Source organism: Eulemur rufifrons, chromosome 4 (assembly GCF_041146395.1).
Source record: "Eulemur rufifrons isolate Redbay chromosome 4, OSU_ERuf_1, whole genome shotgun sequence".
In the NCBI taxonomy this organism is placed as follows: Eukaryota; Metazoa; Chordata; class Mammalia; order Primates; family Lemuridae; genus Eulemur; species Eulemur rufifrons.
The window spans coordinates 25,381,652-25,398,265 of record NC_090986.1 but is presented as its reverse complement, the minus strand read 5'-3'; the positions used below and the strand labels follow the sequence as shown (position 1 = coordinate 25,398,265).

The 16,614-nt window shown below is 41.2% G+C and overlaps 1 protein-coding gene across 2 annotated transcripts in view; it reads right to left on the bottom strand.

The window, feature by feature from the left end:
* ABCC4 (ATP binding cassette subfamily C member 4 (PEL blood group)) overlaps positions 1 to 16,614 on the bottom strand; it is a 226,468-nt gene that overhangs the window by 156,656 nt on the left and 53,198 nt on the right. For both annotated transcript variants that reach the window (XM_069467093.1, XM_069467094.1), the window contains exons 4-8: positions 14,398 to 14,619; positions 7,464 to 7,553; positions 6,375 to 6,538; positions 4,107 to 4,232; positions 2,075 to 2,324 (exon numbers count right to left, since the gene is read on the bottom strand). In XM_069467093.1, coding sequence (XP_069323194.1) covers positions 2,075 to 2,324; positions 4,107 to 4,232; positions 6,375 to 6,538; positions 7,464 to 7,553; positions 14,398 to 14,619 — 852 coding nt within the window. The remainder of the gene's footprint in view (positions 1 to 2,074; positions 2,325 to 4,106; positions 4,233 to 6,374; positions 6,539 to 7,463; positions 7,554 to 14,397; positions 14,620 to 16,614) is intronic.

The following is a 16,614-nucleotide window of genomic DNA, read 5'->3' as shown; positions in this document are numbered from 1 at the left end:
CTACTACAGGAAGCTGTTTCCTCCTCTGTAAAGTGGGTATGTTTATCTCATTCGATTGTTGGCATGTCAAGACGGCCAAGAGCCCTGGACCACAGACACGCTGGCAGCGCTATCAAAGCAAGTGGCAGCAACAACAAAATCACAGCAGGACAATGTGTCTGTGAAGCTACTGTCCAACAAAGCTGTACTGTACACTTAGAATGACACCACAGTCACAGTATATTCCCAATTGCTTTCTTTCAAGATGCAAAAGCTCCATTAAAACATGTTTCACTGAACTGCATGGACCATCTTTAACAATGCTGCTCAAAGCCATTGTCAACACGATAAACTCAGGGGAAAACTACCCTGTATGACTTACTGCTCTGTTTCATAGGTAATTTTTTTTATAACATAGAAACTTCATCATAAAAAAATCTCAGCCTTTGTGACAAGGCCAAAAAACAAAAAAAGAAAATTCCATCCACTGCCAGCTAAGTTCATTGGAGTCTCTTCTTGGGCATCCATCTCCAGGGAGAACCAGGAATAAAACAAAGGAGATGTTTTTAATGCCTGGACGCCCACATTCTTGCCAGGCCTTTCAGAGCCAATTCATAATTTAAGACGTATTCGTGAACATACAAATACTTGAGCACCTATTATGTGCTAAGCCCTTATCTTGGTGACGCACATCATGTGCCCCCTAGCAAGTGAGACGAAGCTAATAAGTGACAGTGGGTATGGAGGATGCTGTGGTGTGAATGTGTGTGCCCCTTCTGTAAGGTTTCTTTGAAGTAGCCGGTGCCAGAGAAAGAAAGACGAGCAGAGTTGAAAGGGATAAGTAAAGCGGCTTTATTGGGGCGCTCTCGGGTGGGGGTAACGAGTCCCCGAGAGAGGGATCCGGGCGAGCCTCACGGGACCCACGGGACCCAGAGAAGCCACACCGCTCAGAAGTCTGAGTGGGTTTATATAGGTTTTTAGGGCTGGGGGATGGGAGTTCCTTTGGCCAGGAGATGTTGGTGAGAGGAGTGAGGAATTTCTTTGTTTCAGCTTTGGGGCGGGTATTGAGGGATAGGAGGGACTTCTTCTTTTTTCATTAGGGACGGGAGGGGTACCTGCCACCAGCCTTGCCCCTTCCAAATTCATAGGCTGGAACTTAAACCTGATGTCAGAGTATTAAGAGGCGGTGCCTTCAGGAGATGATCGGGCCATGAGGGTTGTGCCCTCACGGACGAGATTAATGCCCTTATAAAAGACTGGAGGGAGCAGGCCAGGCCATTTTTGTCCTGCTGTCCATTCTGCCATGTGAGGACACAGCATCCAAGGCACCAGCTTGGAAGCAGAGAGCAGTCCTCACCAGATAACAACAGCAGAGCCTTGATCCCGGACTTCCTAGCCTCCAAAACTATGAGAAGTAAATGTCTACTATTAACAAATTATCCAGTCTCGGGTATTTTCTTTTAGCAGCAAAGGAACCAAGACAATGGAAATCAACAAATTAGAAAGGAAAAGGCCTGTCACAGAAAGGTTGACTGACGCTAAGAAAAAGTAAAAAGAGGACAGGAAGAAAAGGCAGCGATCCCAAAAGCATACCCAGAAATTAACATGGAAATATCTTCGGAGTAAACTCATTTTTAAAGATGGATAACTAAATGCAGCCAAGCCCATTATTCCTGCCCACGGAGCAAACAACCTTCCAGCAAGCTCTTTCCTTCCCAGCCCAAAGAAGAATCCCACTCAATCTAAGACCATACATACTCCCTACCTGTTCATTTGCATTCACACAGGAAATGAAATCTGTTTGCTGCTTCTACTTTCAGACATTTTAATCACACCTGCAGTTACCACTTGCACATCAAGAGCCCTATGGCACTGCTGTTTACATTGCTGTCCACAGAGGATCCCATTTCTTGTGTCACTGTTAGTACACTCTATCTAAGATAGGGAAGTGTGCACAATGTTTTAGAATGACTGCACACTGTGACGCTCAGCGAGTTAAGCCTCACTAAACTGGAACACAGTGACACTAAATAAAAGGAGGCATTCTTTTACTTAACATCCACCTACAAATTTAAAATGTCATTTGCCACCAAACCTGAATTCTACGGATGCTGACGATCGCCTCTGAAACCCTCTCGATGGCAGAGGGAAAGAAGAGGGTGACCGTCAACCGCACTGCCCCGTACAGCGTCAAGGCCACAAACACCCGGCTTGCTGTGATCACGTTGCCAAGGAGCACGTAGCAGGTAAAGGTCACAAACACGATAAGTTTGCTTGAGCTGAAAAACGATGCTAAATTCATCCCTCTGAGGTAGGAACTTCTCAGCACCTTGGAAATTTCCTTTCTGGAAAAGAGAGTAGAGTACAGGTTTTAAAGGCAGCATCTACATTAACGTCATGACTTCAAGTGCCTTATGCATGTGGCCCCTTTCTAGGTAGGAACACAGATTAAGATAAACTGTGGCTGGGCGCAGTGGCTCACGCCTGTAATCTTAGCACTCTGGGAGGCTGAGTCGGGAGGACTGCTCGAGGTCAAGCGTTCGAGACCAGCCTGAGCAAGAGCGAGACCCCGTCTCTACTAAAAATAGAAAGAAATGATCTGGACAGCTAAAAACATATATAGAAAAAAAATTAGCCGGGCATGGTGGCGCATGCCTGTAGTCCCAGCTACCCGGGAGGCTGAGGCAGAAAGATCGTTTGAGCCCAGGAGTTTGAGGTTGCTGTGAGCTAGGCTGACACCACGGCACTCTAGCCTAGGCAACAGAGTGAGACTCTGTCTCAAAAAAAAAAAAAAAAAGATAAACTGCCTCCCATTATAAAAATATTCGACAGCTCACCCCGGGGAACAACTTCAATTCAAAGAATAACAGACAATGAATGAATAACCACTTCACTCATCCTAGGAAATGATGCTTTAATGTCACGGTTTGACATTTTGGGTAAATCAGACTGGGTTTGAACAAGCATTCAAACAGATTCATTCAACAAGCTTTGGCAAACACAAGTCCTGTGGCAGGCACCTCACTGATAAATAAGGCACCTCACTGATAAATAAGACACAGCCTGTCCCTTCCAGGAGCTCACAAACTCACGGGAGAAGAGAATAAGCAACTCCAAAACTGTGAGACCCCAAGACACCAGACATAAGTGGCTGGCCCAGTGTCCAAAGGGATCACAGAGAGGAGGCGGGTAACTCAAAGTGATGGAGTCAGGGAGGGTCACAAGCATGGTGGAGAGCAGAGAAGAATGAAAGAAACAGCACATCTGAAACACAGGGAGGTACATCTGCAAAGGTGAGAGTTAGCCAGGTGCTACCAGAGAATTAAGCAGTACCATGTACTGCAGTACAAAAACTAACCAAATATTTAAATCAAAAGCCAAAATAATGAAAATTCTAAAACCTTAAAGCAAACAAAAAGGAACAATATTACCATGGCTGTCTGGAATGAGTAATACTGATTCAAATAGCTTCACCCAATATAAGCACAGCCAATCTCTATAATCATCCCATTTGGCTACATTAACATAAATAAAAATTTCTAGCACTTTGAGTGGCAGAGGTGGGAGGATTGCTCATTCGAGATGAAGAGTTTGAGACCAGCCTGAGCAAGAGACCACATCTCTAAGAAACATAGAAAAAATTGGCTGGGTGCTGCATGCCTGTAGTCCCAGCTACCCAGGAGGCTGAGGCAGGAGGATCACTTGAGCCCACAAGTTGTGAGCTACGATGACGCCACTGCACCCTAGCCAGGGCAACATCCTGCCTGACAAGAGCAAGATCCTGACTCCAGGAAAAAAAAAGATGGTTTAGAAATTAGAATATTCCTAACATCTTAAAATCATTGCTTGTTTTAGGGATTTGGGATATTCAGAAACATTTGGAGTTTCATTTATATATTAATAAAGAAGCACATATACTTTCTGCTGTAAGAACATGGTACATGGAAGACCAGGTTAAACTGATATCCTATGGCATTCTACTTAACCCTACTGTCACATGCAGGGGTAGGGTGGACTGTATTGAAGTTCACCTAAGGGGTGAAAACATACTAAGGCTTCTAAAACCATTCAGTAAAAACAGTAAGCAGAAAAGTACATAATAGGGTCTAATGCATACAAAAACTTACCTTCTCAAATCGGTAATAAGGTCTGCAAATGACTTTTCCCAGGCATACATTTTGATTATTCTTATGCCAGTTATAACTTCATTCATCGTCCGGATCCTGATGTCCGTGAAAGCTGCAGTTTTACTCCTAAGGGGCACAGATGTGGGACATGAGCCACAGCAATCACAGCCTAACTTTCCTTATCAGCAACAGGCACAAGCAGAGACCACAGACCAAATGATTCCCTACAGTTCTTTTGCTCCAACAACACAGACAGTTCCTACTCAAAATACAAATGGAAGACGACTTCAATTAGAAAGTCAACAATTTATCCCAACTCAGTAAGTGTTTTGGAGAATTTGCAGTATCTACTGAGGAAGACATGAAAATGAGTCAGATACCATCTGTTCCCGCAAGGAGCTCATAGGTGGACAGGGCAGGCAGAAAGGCACCCAAATCTAACGATTATATAGTTGGCTGGGGTGGAATAAAATGGAAATAAAGAAAGGGCTTCTAATTCCACTGGAAAAGAATAGAGCAAAGAAAGCTTCACAGTGCCGAGAGCATTTGAACGGGGCCTCAAAGGATAAGGTACATTTCTCCACGTGGCAAAGAGGGGAAAGACATTCCAAGTAGACAAAACACTATTGTCTACCACTGGGATGTTAAAAAAAAAAAAAAGAAAAGAACAGAAAGAAAGAAAAACACTATGAACAAAGGCACAACACAAAGAACTTAAAGTGCGTCAAACAGCAGAGCACCTCCATCTACCTGACAACCTTGAAAATCACTCACTTCCAATTCTTTGGGACCTGCTCCAGGTCTAACTTACTATATGATCATTAAGCCCATTATCAAGAGCCATGTTTCTCAATGGTGATATAGCACCTCTTGTATTTTCCTGGAAAGAGTTGGAACCCATTCTACTAAGTGAAGTATCCAAAGAATGGAAAAATAAGCACCACAAGTACTCACCATCAAATTGGTTTCACTGATCATCACCTAAGAGCACATTTAGGAATAACATTGATCGGGTGTCAGGCAGATGTGGGCGGGGGGGGGGGGGGGGGGGGATGGGTGTATACATACATAATGAGTGCAACGCGCACTGTCTAGGGGATGGACACGCTTGAAGCTCTGACTCAGGAGGGAGGTGGTGGGGGGAGGGCAAGGGCAATATATGTAACCTAAACTTTTGTACCCCCACAATATGCTGAAATAAGAATAATAAATAAATAAATAAATAAAAGGATGTTCAATACTGCACAAAAAAAAAAAAAAACAGTAGCACTGCAGTTATTCATCTCTTCTGGCCAAAGACTTGTCTGTAGATGAATATTTCAGAAAAATATAATTTTTTTTCTTTTAGCAGAAATAAAATATGCCTATTGTAGAAAACATAAAAGATATGGGAAATATAAAGAAAAGAATGAAAATCACCCAGAATGCCACCATCTAGATAATTTCTACCAGCCCTTTGATCTATTTCTTTGATATAATTTTAGTATTTCATGTTTGTGAGATCATATTGTAAGCAATTTTATATCCCTCATCCATTGAACATTACATTATGATAATTTTCCTTGTCATTAAATTTATTTGAAAACATCAAAAAAAGAAAAAAAAGAGCCATGTTTCTAACACATACACTACTAAGACTACGGGACTTTATAAAGACATCACTAAACTCGACCTGGCCCTTGGGGAACTTGTAATTTAATGGAGACACTAAATTAGGAATGAATAACAAACATGTATACACACGTGAAAAGAGCTCTAACACAAGCACAACAAAAATATATCCAATTAGAATTGAGCCTATAAAATATTTCAATTTGCTGTTATTTAATATGTGTTTAAATAACTTCTACAGATGTAATTTCTGGTTGAGGACACTCTACTTATTGAGGCTCCAGTGCCTGAACAGCTGGCTGGAGGGGGCCAGTGAGTGCCCTCACCTCCCCCCGTTAAAGATGCCTAACTTGGTTAAATGTACCTAATACCCTTTGAGTGCCCCTTAACTTTAAGCACATGGTGATGGGATTGTAGGCTGAGTTGTCTTTCTCTAGATGACAAGCTCCTGATAGATCGGGATTGTTTATTTCCCTGTGTCCTGTACAGTGTCTGGAATATACAAGGCCGGAGTCCCCACTGGCTAAGGCTGAAAAGCCTGCAGCACATGCAAGAGGTAATAGAAGGCATTTATTTTGTTTCTGGAAAAAAGGCATTGGGCAGACTGTAGATGTTGCCAAATACCTATGACATTTTTTAAACTGGTATTTCTCTTACCGCAGCGATGAGAACAACTTCCCGATACAGCTTTGCAAAGGCAGAAGAATAATTAGAACTGCCATCCCGGCGAGACACGATATTCCTATCTCCATCCAGAGCAGAGCAGTCACTGCGATGGCCTGCAGTGGCCCTGCCCACAGAAAGTGTAAAAAGATGGTCACCTTCAAAGAAAGAAACAAAGCGCTCTTAGGACTGTATCCAAACAAAATCAGTAAGAAAACAGTATAGAAACGATCTTCTGGAAAAGAATCTGTAACAGAAATGATCATAGTGGGCTGTAAACCTGCTAAAGCAGAAATCAAATCATCCACCACAGATGAAGCGATTCTGGGGACACTAAGGGCAGGTTTTGGGTACTTAGAGAACTTAACCAGCCTGATCAAAAGGAAGTTCTCGATCTCATCTATCTCACAGATAAGCTGAGCACTTTCTAGAACTGCCTGCCACAAAATTCTGCCCCCATCTCCCCTGGGGCTCCCCAGCACTCCAGGAAAGCCTGTTTTATGATGCCTACCAAATTCTCCAGTAATTACTTGTGTACAGCTAGAATGCCCTGGATAACATGATATATCCATAAAGTATTAAAAAAAATAGGTATGGTAGGATCAAGGGAACTGGGTTATTTATGACTAGGGATACCCAATCTGGCATTACTGATCAAAGGTCTTCTATATACCAGGCACTGTACAGGGCACAGGGAAGTAAACATCCCCAATCTACCAGGAGCTGTCATCTAGAGGAGAAAGAACTCAGCCCACAATCCCATCACCACGTGCTAAAAGTTAAGAAGGGGCACTCAAAGGGTATTGGGTACATTTAACCAAGTTAGGCAAGAACACTGCTGTCCGCACATTTATTATTCAAGTAAGCTGTAGAAAACGTCAGAAAAAAACTCTAATCTATAGGCTAAACACACATTATACCTAAATTGCACACAGAGGAAGGAAGTGAAATTTGGATAAAAAGTACCCTTGTCTTATATCCTCAAAAGAATCCTGGCCTATACCAAAAACAGGCAGCAGACATTCCAATGAGATAAATTAAGAAGGATGCACAATGACAAAGGATGCCTCAGGTGCAGCTTACCTGATCAAACTTGTTCACATCATTGGACAACAGATTGACTATCTGGCCTGTGGTTGTCTTCCCCAGGGCCATGTTACTTAGACAAAGTGCCTGAAATAAAAAAGGGACGTAGAGCGTTGTATTCCTGCAGCAATACCACAGCAGGCTTAGAAAACAGCGGACCTATGACACTTTCATGGGGTCTTGTGTGATGCAAAGACCAGGCTGACCCACGACAGCAGCTCTAAGGAACAGCACTGCCCCTTCAACACCTTACTCAGCGGCAGCTGTGCCCTACCAGGACAGCCAAGGGAGGAGCAGAAAAATCTCCCACCTCATTTTTCAATAAATTTAGACCTGCCGCAAGTACAAAAAGACTTAACGTTTATACTTAAGGATCAACCAAAGTAATTGTGAGCCACAATAGATGAGAGTAAGGCTATCAGAGGAATACAATGAAGGGACTTGGATTACAAATCTGGAGTCAATCACTGATTGTCTGTGTGACCTCCCTCACTTAAAACACTGGGGCCTTGGTTTCCTCCTTCTGTGAATGGATATGACCCCTCCTCCTGCCTAGCCCCAGGGTTCCAATGAGAATGAAGTGACAATGTGGAGGCCACCAGGGGCCCCACAAGGGATAGGGTGACTGAGTCTTGCTTTTCTGCCCTGAGAGACAGGATGAGATGTGTGCACACCTATTGTAAGAGCCAAATATCTAGAGACAATCCAAATGTCCATCAACAGGTGAAAGGATAGTGTTTCCATGTAATGAAATCCTATAATTGGCAACAAAAAGAACTATTGATAGATGTTACAGCATAGAATAATCTCAAAAACATTATGCTGAGGGAAAGAAGTCAGTAAAAAGGTATATACCATATAATTCCATTTATACATTTTAGAATGAGCAAAACTAACCTATAATGATAGAAATCTGATCAATGGTCATCTGGAGCTAGGGCAGGGAGGAAAGACTGACTAGAAAGAGACAGAAAGGAACACTCTGAATAATGACAGAAATGATCAATATCTTGATGGCAGTGTAGTTACCCAAGTAAAAGCATTTGTCAAAACTCAAAACACACTAAATGTAACCTACACTGTTTGTTGAGTTGATTAAAAAGTAGTCATCCCTCAACATCCACAAGGAATTGGATCCAGGACTCCGGAAAATACCAACATCCCTGGATGCTCAAGTCTTTTATATAAAATGGTGCAGAATTTTCATATAACCTACGCACATCCTCCCATATACTTTAAATCATCTCTAGATTATTTATATTACCTAATACAATGAAAGTGCTATGTAAAAAGTTATAATACTGTATTGGGGTTTTTACTTGTATTATTTTTTATTGCTATATTGATATTTTTTTTTAATTAGAGAACATTTTCAGTCTGCAGTTGGTTGAATCCATAGAGGCGAAACCCTTGGATATAGAGGATTGACTGTAATGAAGAGAAACAGAATTTTAGTTATACAGTAACAGAAGAATCACAATATTTATTAAATCGTATGTGGTATACATGTCCAAAACTTAGAAATGTTTTATTTAGGTATGCTAACTTTAGGTGGAAATATACAGAAATTTATTTTGTCGGGGAATTTTTACCAGTTAGAGCCTGGCTGTTAGTAGAAACCTACTAGGTGGGTGGTACACAGCCTACCTCCAGGGGCCCACGCATGATGTCACTAAGATCAGTGCCCGTGGAGTGGCACAATGCACTGCCCTACTCTGCCACCATATAAACCACCACAACAAAAAAATCCAACCGGAAGATAACTTTCAGCATATGCATCCCAAAACATGGGCCAAGGAGCTGTATCACTTAAGTCTGCAGTCCCGAACCCCTGGTCTGTGGCCTGTTAGGAACCAGGCTACACATAACCGCCTGAGCTCCAACCCCCACCCCATCCATAGAAAAATTGTCTTCCATGAAAATGAGGAACCGGGAGGGAGGGAGCCGCACAGCAGGGGGGAAACTTCATCTGTATTTACAGCCCTTCCTCATCGCTGGCATCACTGCCTGGGCTCTGCTTCCCTCCCCCCAAATGGAAAAACTGGTCCCTGGTACTAAAAAGGTTGCAGACCCCTGAGGTAAGTGGAAGTTAGGCCTTAGGCCATGATGACAGACATATTTCACCCTGAGACAAGTAAACACAGGCAATCCTTCTGATGGACTATCGATGAGGACAATGAGGTAGTAAAGGTCAATATGGAGACAAAACTGTATACACAGTAAGATTGGAACTACATAAAATATGTGTTTGGGCAGAGATTGGAAGAGAATCTGCAAAAAATAATACTTGCCCTTTTAGGATGATGGAGTTTGGGGTACTTTCTTCCAAAATTTTAGAAGAATAATATTAAGCAAAAATAGCAATGCCTAAAGATCTGCCCAAATTTCAATACTGACTGGATTTGTGGATTCTTCTCAGAACTATGATTTCCTACGATTTCCTAACTATGACTCTTCCCCCTTCTAACACCTCGGGGCAGGCTCCTTTCTACTCTTTCTTTTCTCCATCTGTCATGAATGTTACAATATATTTAAAGATCTTCATGCTGGCCGGGCGCGGTCGCTCACGCCTGTAATCCTAGCACTCTGGGAGGCCGAGGTGGGCGGATCGTTTGAGCTCAGGAGTTCGAGACCAGCCTGAGCAAGAGCGAGACCCCATCTCTACTAAAAATAGAAAGAAATTATATGGACAGCTAAAAATATATATAGAAAAAAAATTAGCCGGGCATGGTGGCGCATGCCTGTAGTCCCAGCTACTCGGGAGGCTGAGACAGGAGGATCGCTTGAGCTCAGGAGTTTGAGGTTGCTGTGAGCTAGGCTAACGCCATGGCACTCACTCTAGCCTGGGCAACAGAGTGAGACTCTGTCTCAAAAAAAAAAAAAAAAAAAAAAGATCTTCATGCTAATTCATTTTGCTAATTTTTTAAACACTTATTTCTACATATTAGTTTACTAGATCAATTTACCTGTATTAGATCAAATAATTAATATTTTCTTACAATGACCTACAACTCTGAGTCTCATAACCAAATGCTTCACCCAAATGGACAAAACGGTAAAAATGAGTAGATGATGAATGAACGGCTCTTAGGATACCCAGACTGCAACTCCCAGATCTGACTTCTCCTTTCCAAGTCTAAGGTCAGTATCACCATGTGAGCCCCAATCACTTGAATAGCCACATACACTAAGCCATTAGTAGATGCATTTTCCTAAATCACTACCCTGATCATTAATTTCCTTACCCAAAAACTTCCGGTGGCTCGCCTTTGCCAAGTAAATAAACCCCAAGTGCCTTAAGCTCATGATCAAGGTTCTCCATCACCTGATCCCAATGTGCCTTTCTACATTTACCTCCTACTGCTCTCCTAAGTTCCTACACCAAACTGTGCTACTGCCATTCCCCCCAAACACCCTGTCCACTTTCCCGTGTCAACACTGTTCAAGCATGTTCTGTCTAGAATACCCTCCACATGGTTGGTCCTCCAAGTGCAGTGATGTTTACAACTAATGGATCACAACCAGTTACAGACTCCTTTGTTCCTTCTCCACTCCCACGGCTTCACTTGACCAGCCTTAAAGAAAAAAAGGGGGGGGGGGAACAAAATTGAATACCCTCCCTGCACATCTCCAATCAGTGGGATCCTATCCCAAGTCATTACATCTATATACACTTGTACACTACTCAGATTCCATGCTTCCTTTTCGTCTAATTATGTATACAAAAATGTTCTGTGACTGAGTGCCAATAACAAAAACAACAGAAATGTTTGAACACTAGCTAAATGCCAAGCACTATGCTAAATGCTTTACACAGATTAACTCATTTAATCCTCACCACAAACATGTACTATTCCACAACTGAGGACAATTAAGCTTAGAGCAGTTTGCCTAAGGCAGGTAGCTAGAAAGAAGAAAACTAGGATTCATCCAAAAGCAGTCCAACTACAGAGTCTCAATACTATGTTTACAAACCCCCCTCGACCTAAATAATAGCAGTCACTGTGGAAAACAGTATGGCAGTTCCTCAAAAACTTAAACATAGGATCACCATATAAACCAGAAATTCTACTTCTGGGTATACACTCAAAAGCACTGAAAGTAGGAACTCAAAACAGATAGTCATCTACCCATTTTCACAGTGGTGTTATTCACAATAACCAAAAGGCAAAAATAACCCAAAATCTGCCTACAGATGAAAGGATAAACAAAATGTAGCATAGTCATACAATGGAGTATTATTCGGCCTTAAGAAGGAATTAAATTCTGGCATATGCCACAACATGGATAAACCCTGAAGACATTATGCTACATGAAATAAGCCAAACACAAAATGACAAATACTATATGATTCCACTTATATGAGATGCAGAGAATTAGAGGTAGTTAGTGCAGAATGAGGACAAAGTTGCACTTTGGGAAGAGGAACAAGTTCTAGAGACAGATGGTGGGGGTGGTAGCACAGCAATGTGAACGGCTTTAATGCCACTGGACTATTATACACTTAAAAAGAGTTAAAAAGGTAAATTTTATGGTGTATATATTTTACAATAAAACAATGGTAAAAAGCCAAAAGCACTTTCACCAAAGCTGTAAAAAGCTGAATAAATGACAAGTAATTTTTATATATGGTACATCCCACAAAATCGTTCAATCCCACAACCTAGGGTGACGAGTTCAGCAGTCATTCCATTTGTGACACCCAACCTGACTTCTGCCAGGACCGGGAATCAGCAGGTGGAGGCTGAGCGGAAACCGAGAGCACCTAGCGCCAGCTTCTGCCCTAACGAAGCAGCCGCATGTGATGAAGAAGTTTTTTATTTCTTCACCTGGACACGATTCCAAACACAAGGCACTGCAGGAGGATATACATCTTTCCCACGTTTCTGGAATTTCAGGTTAAGTCTACGGTTTAAACCAAGCAATTCTTGTAAAAAAGACAATTCTTCTAGGATAATCAAGCTGGCAAATTAATACCTTTGGGAGATGTTTACACACAGGTAAGCAGATTTGCCAAGTTAGATCAGATTTCCCAAAGGTTACTTTCCAAAGTGTTAGCAGAAAAGAGGAAGGAAAACAGGTGAACAATACTCACTTGCACAAAGAGCTTTATTTTATGGAACCAGTACCTTAAACCTGGCTTCAGTGTTTAAGGTTTTCACGGTGGAGTGTTAGTGAAATTTCCTGTGTATTTATTGTAACTAAGCATGGTCTGGAAAAGATAAACAACTAATTTATAGAGAAACCCGAGGGAGGGCTCTTCTTCCTAAATTGCAGAAGAGAGTGCAAGAGAATAAAGGAGGGGGTGGGGAGGAGGAAGAAGAAGAAAGGAAGGAGAAGGGAGAAAGGAAGAAAGAGGAGGAGGATGAGGAAGGGAAGGAAGAAGGGAGGAGGAGAAGAAGGAGACCTGCTGACTAGAACATACGGTCACTGTTACCATTTCACATCACAGACGAGAAAGCAGGGCCTGTTTGTCGTAACTCACCATAGACAATATGACGCTAGGCCTCCGGGATTCATACAATTGCAAGATTAATAAGACTCTGCTCAAAGGAAGACATGGAGAGGGCACCTTGCATTTTGACCAAAAAAAAAAAATGACTCACGATAAACAGAAGCTCTAGATAAGTAGCAAAGTTAAATTGTTTGATTTTTATCTTTAAATGAAGATTTAAAAAAAAGAAGAAAAAAGAAAAAGCTAAAGGCTCAGGGCAAAGAGATATCCATGATGGTGTTGCTAAAGAGTTCTTCAGTTCCTCATACTGGCTACACACCTGAAGTCCCACTTCTTATAACAGTTAAGACCAGAGCAAACTACGGTACGATTTGAGGGCATTTCTCAATACAAAAAGCACTGAACACATCAAATCAGATCTTACTGAAACTGCAGTGAAGGGAAAGAAAATATAGTCAGCCTTCCATATCCGTGGGTTCCACATCCCTGGATTCAAGCAACCTCGCATTCCAAATATTTGGTTTAAAAAAAGAAAGAGAGGTGGTTGTGACTGAACTGAACATGTGCAGATTTTTTTTCTTGTCATTATTCCCAAAACAATACAATAATAAAACTATTCACACAGCATTTACATTGTATTAGGTATTATAAGTAATCAAGAGATGATTGTAAGTAGACAGGAGGGGTGAACGTAGGTAATGTGCAAATACTACACCGTTTTATATAAGGGAATTAAGCATCCTTGGATTTTAGTACCCGAGGGAAGTCTTGGAACCAATTCCATGAAATACTGAGGGATGACTGTTTTATACCAAAGCTTAGCTTGAAAAGCAACATAAAATAGAAAAAAACTAAGTTCTCTCCAAAATTACTAAAACAATGTAAAATTGAAAGCATTATCCCAAACATCCAACTATCTTCTTAAATAAAAAAACAACTGTTAATAACTTTAGTATAGAAAGACGGTGTGTATTTGGCATGAATTCAATTTATATTTTCCCTTAGTTAAAATCTATATTGACTATGATTAAAGGGTTCATTTACTATAATCATTCCCTTTCTCAAATACATTCTTTTCTCCCAGATTTAATTTTATAGATCTAATTTTACTGAATTCCACTTTTAAATATAACTTTGATATTAACGCAGGTTTTAATGAACAACCAGAAAACTTTCCAAATACAACTATTATGAGATTGAGACAGAAAGACACTGAAAATCAATTTGATTTCATTATAAATTTAGTGTGTTGCAGCAGCCTACTATCAAAGGCAGCCATGACTTAATAGCACTAGAAAACTTTTACTATATATTGAGAAAGTCTGCATTAAAAAAAATCAGGCTGCGGCAAATAGCAAGCTTCTTTAGTAAGGTTTAAATGCTTCTATTTATACAATTTTTAATTTACATAAAACTTTCCCAAAGTGCTTGTGATGCTTCAGGTGAGGGACACGTTTAATGCTGAATGTCACTTACCTTCCGATAAATCATATGGCACATGGCTACTCTTAACCTCATCCCAGCACACTGAACGTGATAAAAATATAAGTGGTGCAGTATGGCCAAAACCAGTGTGGAGAAAGTCAGCACCGTGGCATAGGCGTAAGCTGTGTGCAAAGCCACAGGATCCGTGGGATCATTTTCAAAATAATTAATAATTTTCCCCAAAAATAGGGGCTGAATTACTTTGGTGCCTTCCTAAAAGAAGAAGGAAAAAAAGACTTAATTACATATACAAACCATACCAATTCTTCTTAGCGCAAACTTTACTTTTATTAGCATGTCAAAAAGGCATTTTGATAAAGTGTGACATTCATCACTAATCTAAAGGAAAAAACAGAACTAGTTTCTTCAAGACAAGCAGGTAATAGTTTTAACCTGAAGTCAAAATTATAGGTTCAAAGATAATAAAGCTTTAGTACATTATGCTTGGTACACTGTGAATGCTCAATAAATGTTACAAATGGTACTTTAAAATATTCTTGGCAAACTAGCAAATAAGTCTCGGACTACACAGAATAAAGGGAAAAAGTGGCCCAACAGGGATAAGGAATTTGCTTACAGATGGACAGCCCAGCCTCGTTCTGCCCGTTTCCTCTGTACTCCCGACACCCCAGCCCAAACTCCACGTGTCAGTAGATCCAAGAGAACCAAGTTCAGCTTCCATTGGAATATTTAAAAAGGAATCCCCAGGCTCTTGGCCACAGGGCACATTGCTTCAACAGAAGGAGAAGTTGTGCTAAAAGACAATGACTTCAGTGGTTCTCTAAATCAGCCACACATCAGAGGTTCTCATTTTGAAGCAATATTAATAATTTTCTATTCCCCAGGGCAAAAATTAAAGTCTCACACCAATGAGCTGGGACTTCACCAGCCACACTGTCTTCTGTGAAGTCATAGAAGTTTTCGCCCAGGATACAGAAGAAACTACTATTTAGTCTAAGAATCATGAGTGATTCAAGGTGATCAGATATCAAGAACGCAGAGCCAGCCTGAGCAAGAGTGAGACCCCGTCTCTACTAAAAATAGAAAGAAATTATATGGACAACTAAAATATATATATACAAAAAATTAGCCGGGCATGGTGGCGCATGCCTGTAGTCCCAGCTACTCGGGAGGCTGAGGCAGGAGGATCGCTTGAGCCCAGGAGTTTGAGGTTGCTGTGAGCTAGACTGACGCCACGGCACTCACTCTAGCCCGGGCAACAGAGTGAGATTCTGTCTCAAAAAAAAAAAAGAACGCAGAGGCTTGCTGATACACTTCCAGCATGCCCAGTCATTCATCTCAAGAGGTTTTAAGGGTTCATGGAAGGGCCCTACTACTGTGGGTCACAACACAGACTGTTTAGAGTTACTGAGATGAAAACCTGGAGGTTTACACAGAGAAGCAAGAATGCCCCACTGTGCACAAGGGCAGCCCAGGCTGACAGCACGCACACCTGGGCGATCAGCCAGAAGCCCAGCAGTGACTTCTGCCTTCCCAAACTTTCCTGAAAATTCTCGCGGTCTCTGGAGTCTCTCTTGCCTATTACACAGCTCATTTCAGCCTGACACGGGTGTGATTCGAACAGAAAGTAAGCATGATGCCCCTTATCCCCGAGAATCCGGCAAAAAAAGAGTGTAAAATGAAGGCATGTCACTATCACCTAACTGACTAAAATTTCCTCCTGAGAGATGGCATTAAATAATCCAGTCCAACAAAGGGGCTCATCCACGAGGGATGCTTTTTTGTGGTCCACACCTTCCTGCGGACCTGTCTGATCCTAACCTTCAACTAATAAGAAATGAAACAACTGATCAACACTATGGTGTTCATATAGTAGTAATATTCTCCAGGGATTAGGGGGTTGGGGGGGGCGGTAAACTCACAACTAATGGACAGGGCAAGCCTCTAATCCTCACTTGGGTGAGGCAAAGTCATAAAATGTAACCAAAACATTTGTACCCTCATAATATCCTGAAATAAAAAATATATATATATAAAAAAAGAAAAGAAAAAGAAAATAATTTGGCATTCCTCAAAATTTTGAGCATAGAGTTATTAAGTGATCCAGCAATTCCACTCTTAAGTACATCCAAACAAAAACTTGTATATGAATGTTCATAGCAGTATTGGCTATCCATCGTAGCCAAAAAATGCAAACAATCAAATTTACATCAACTGATAAATAGATAAATGTATCCATACAATATA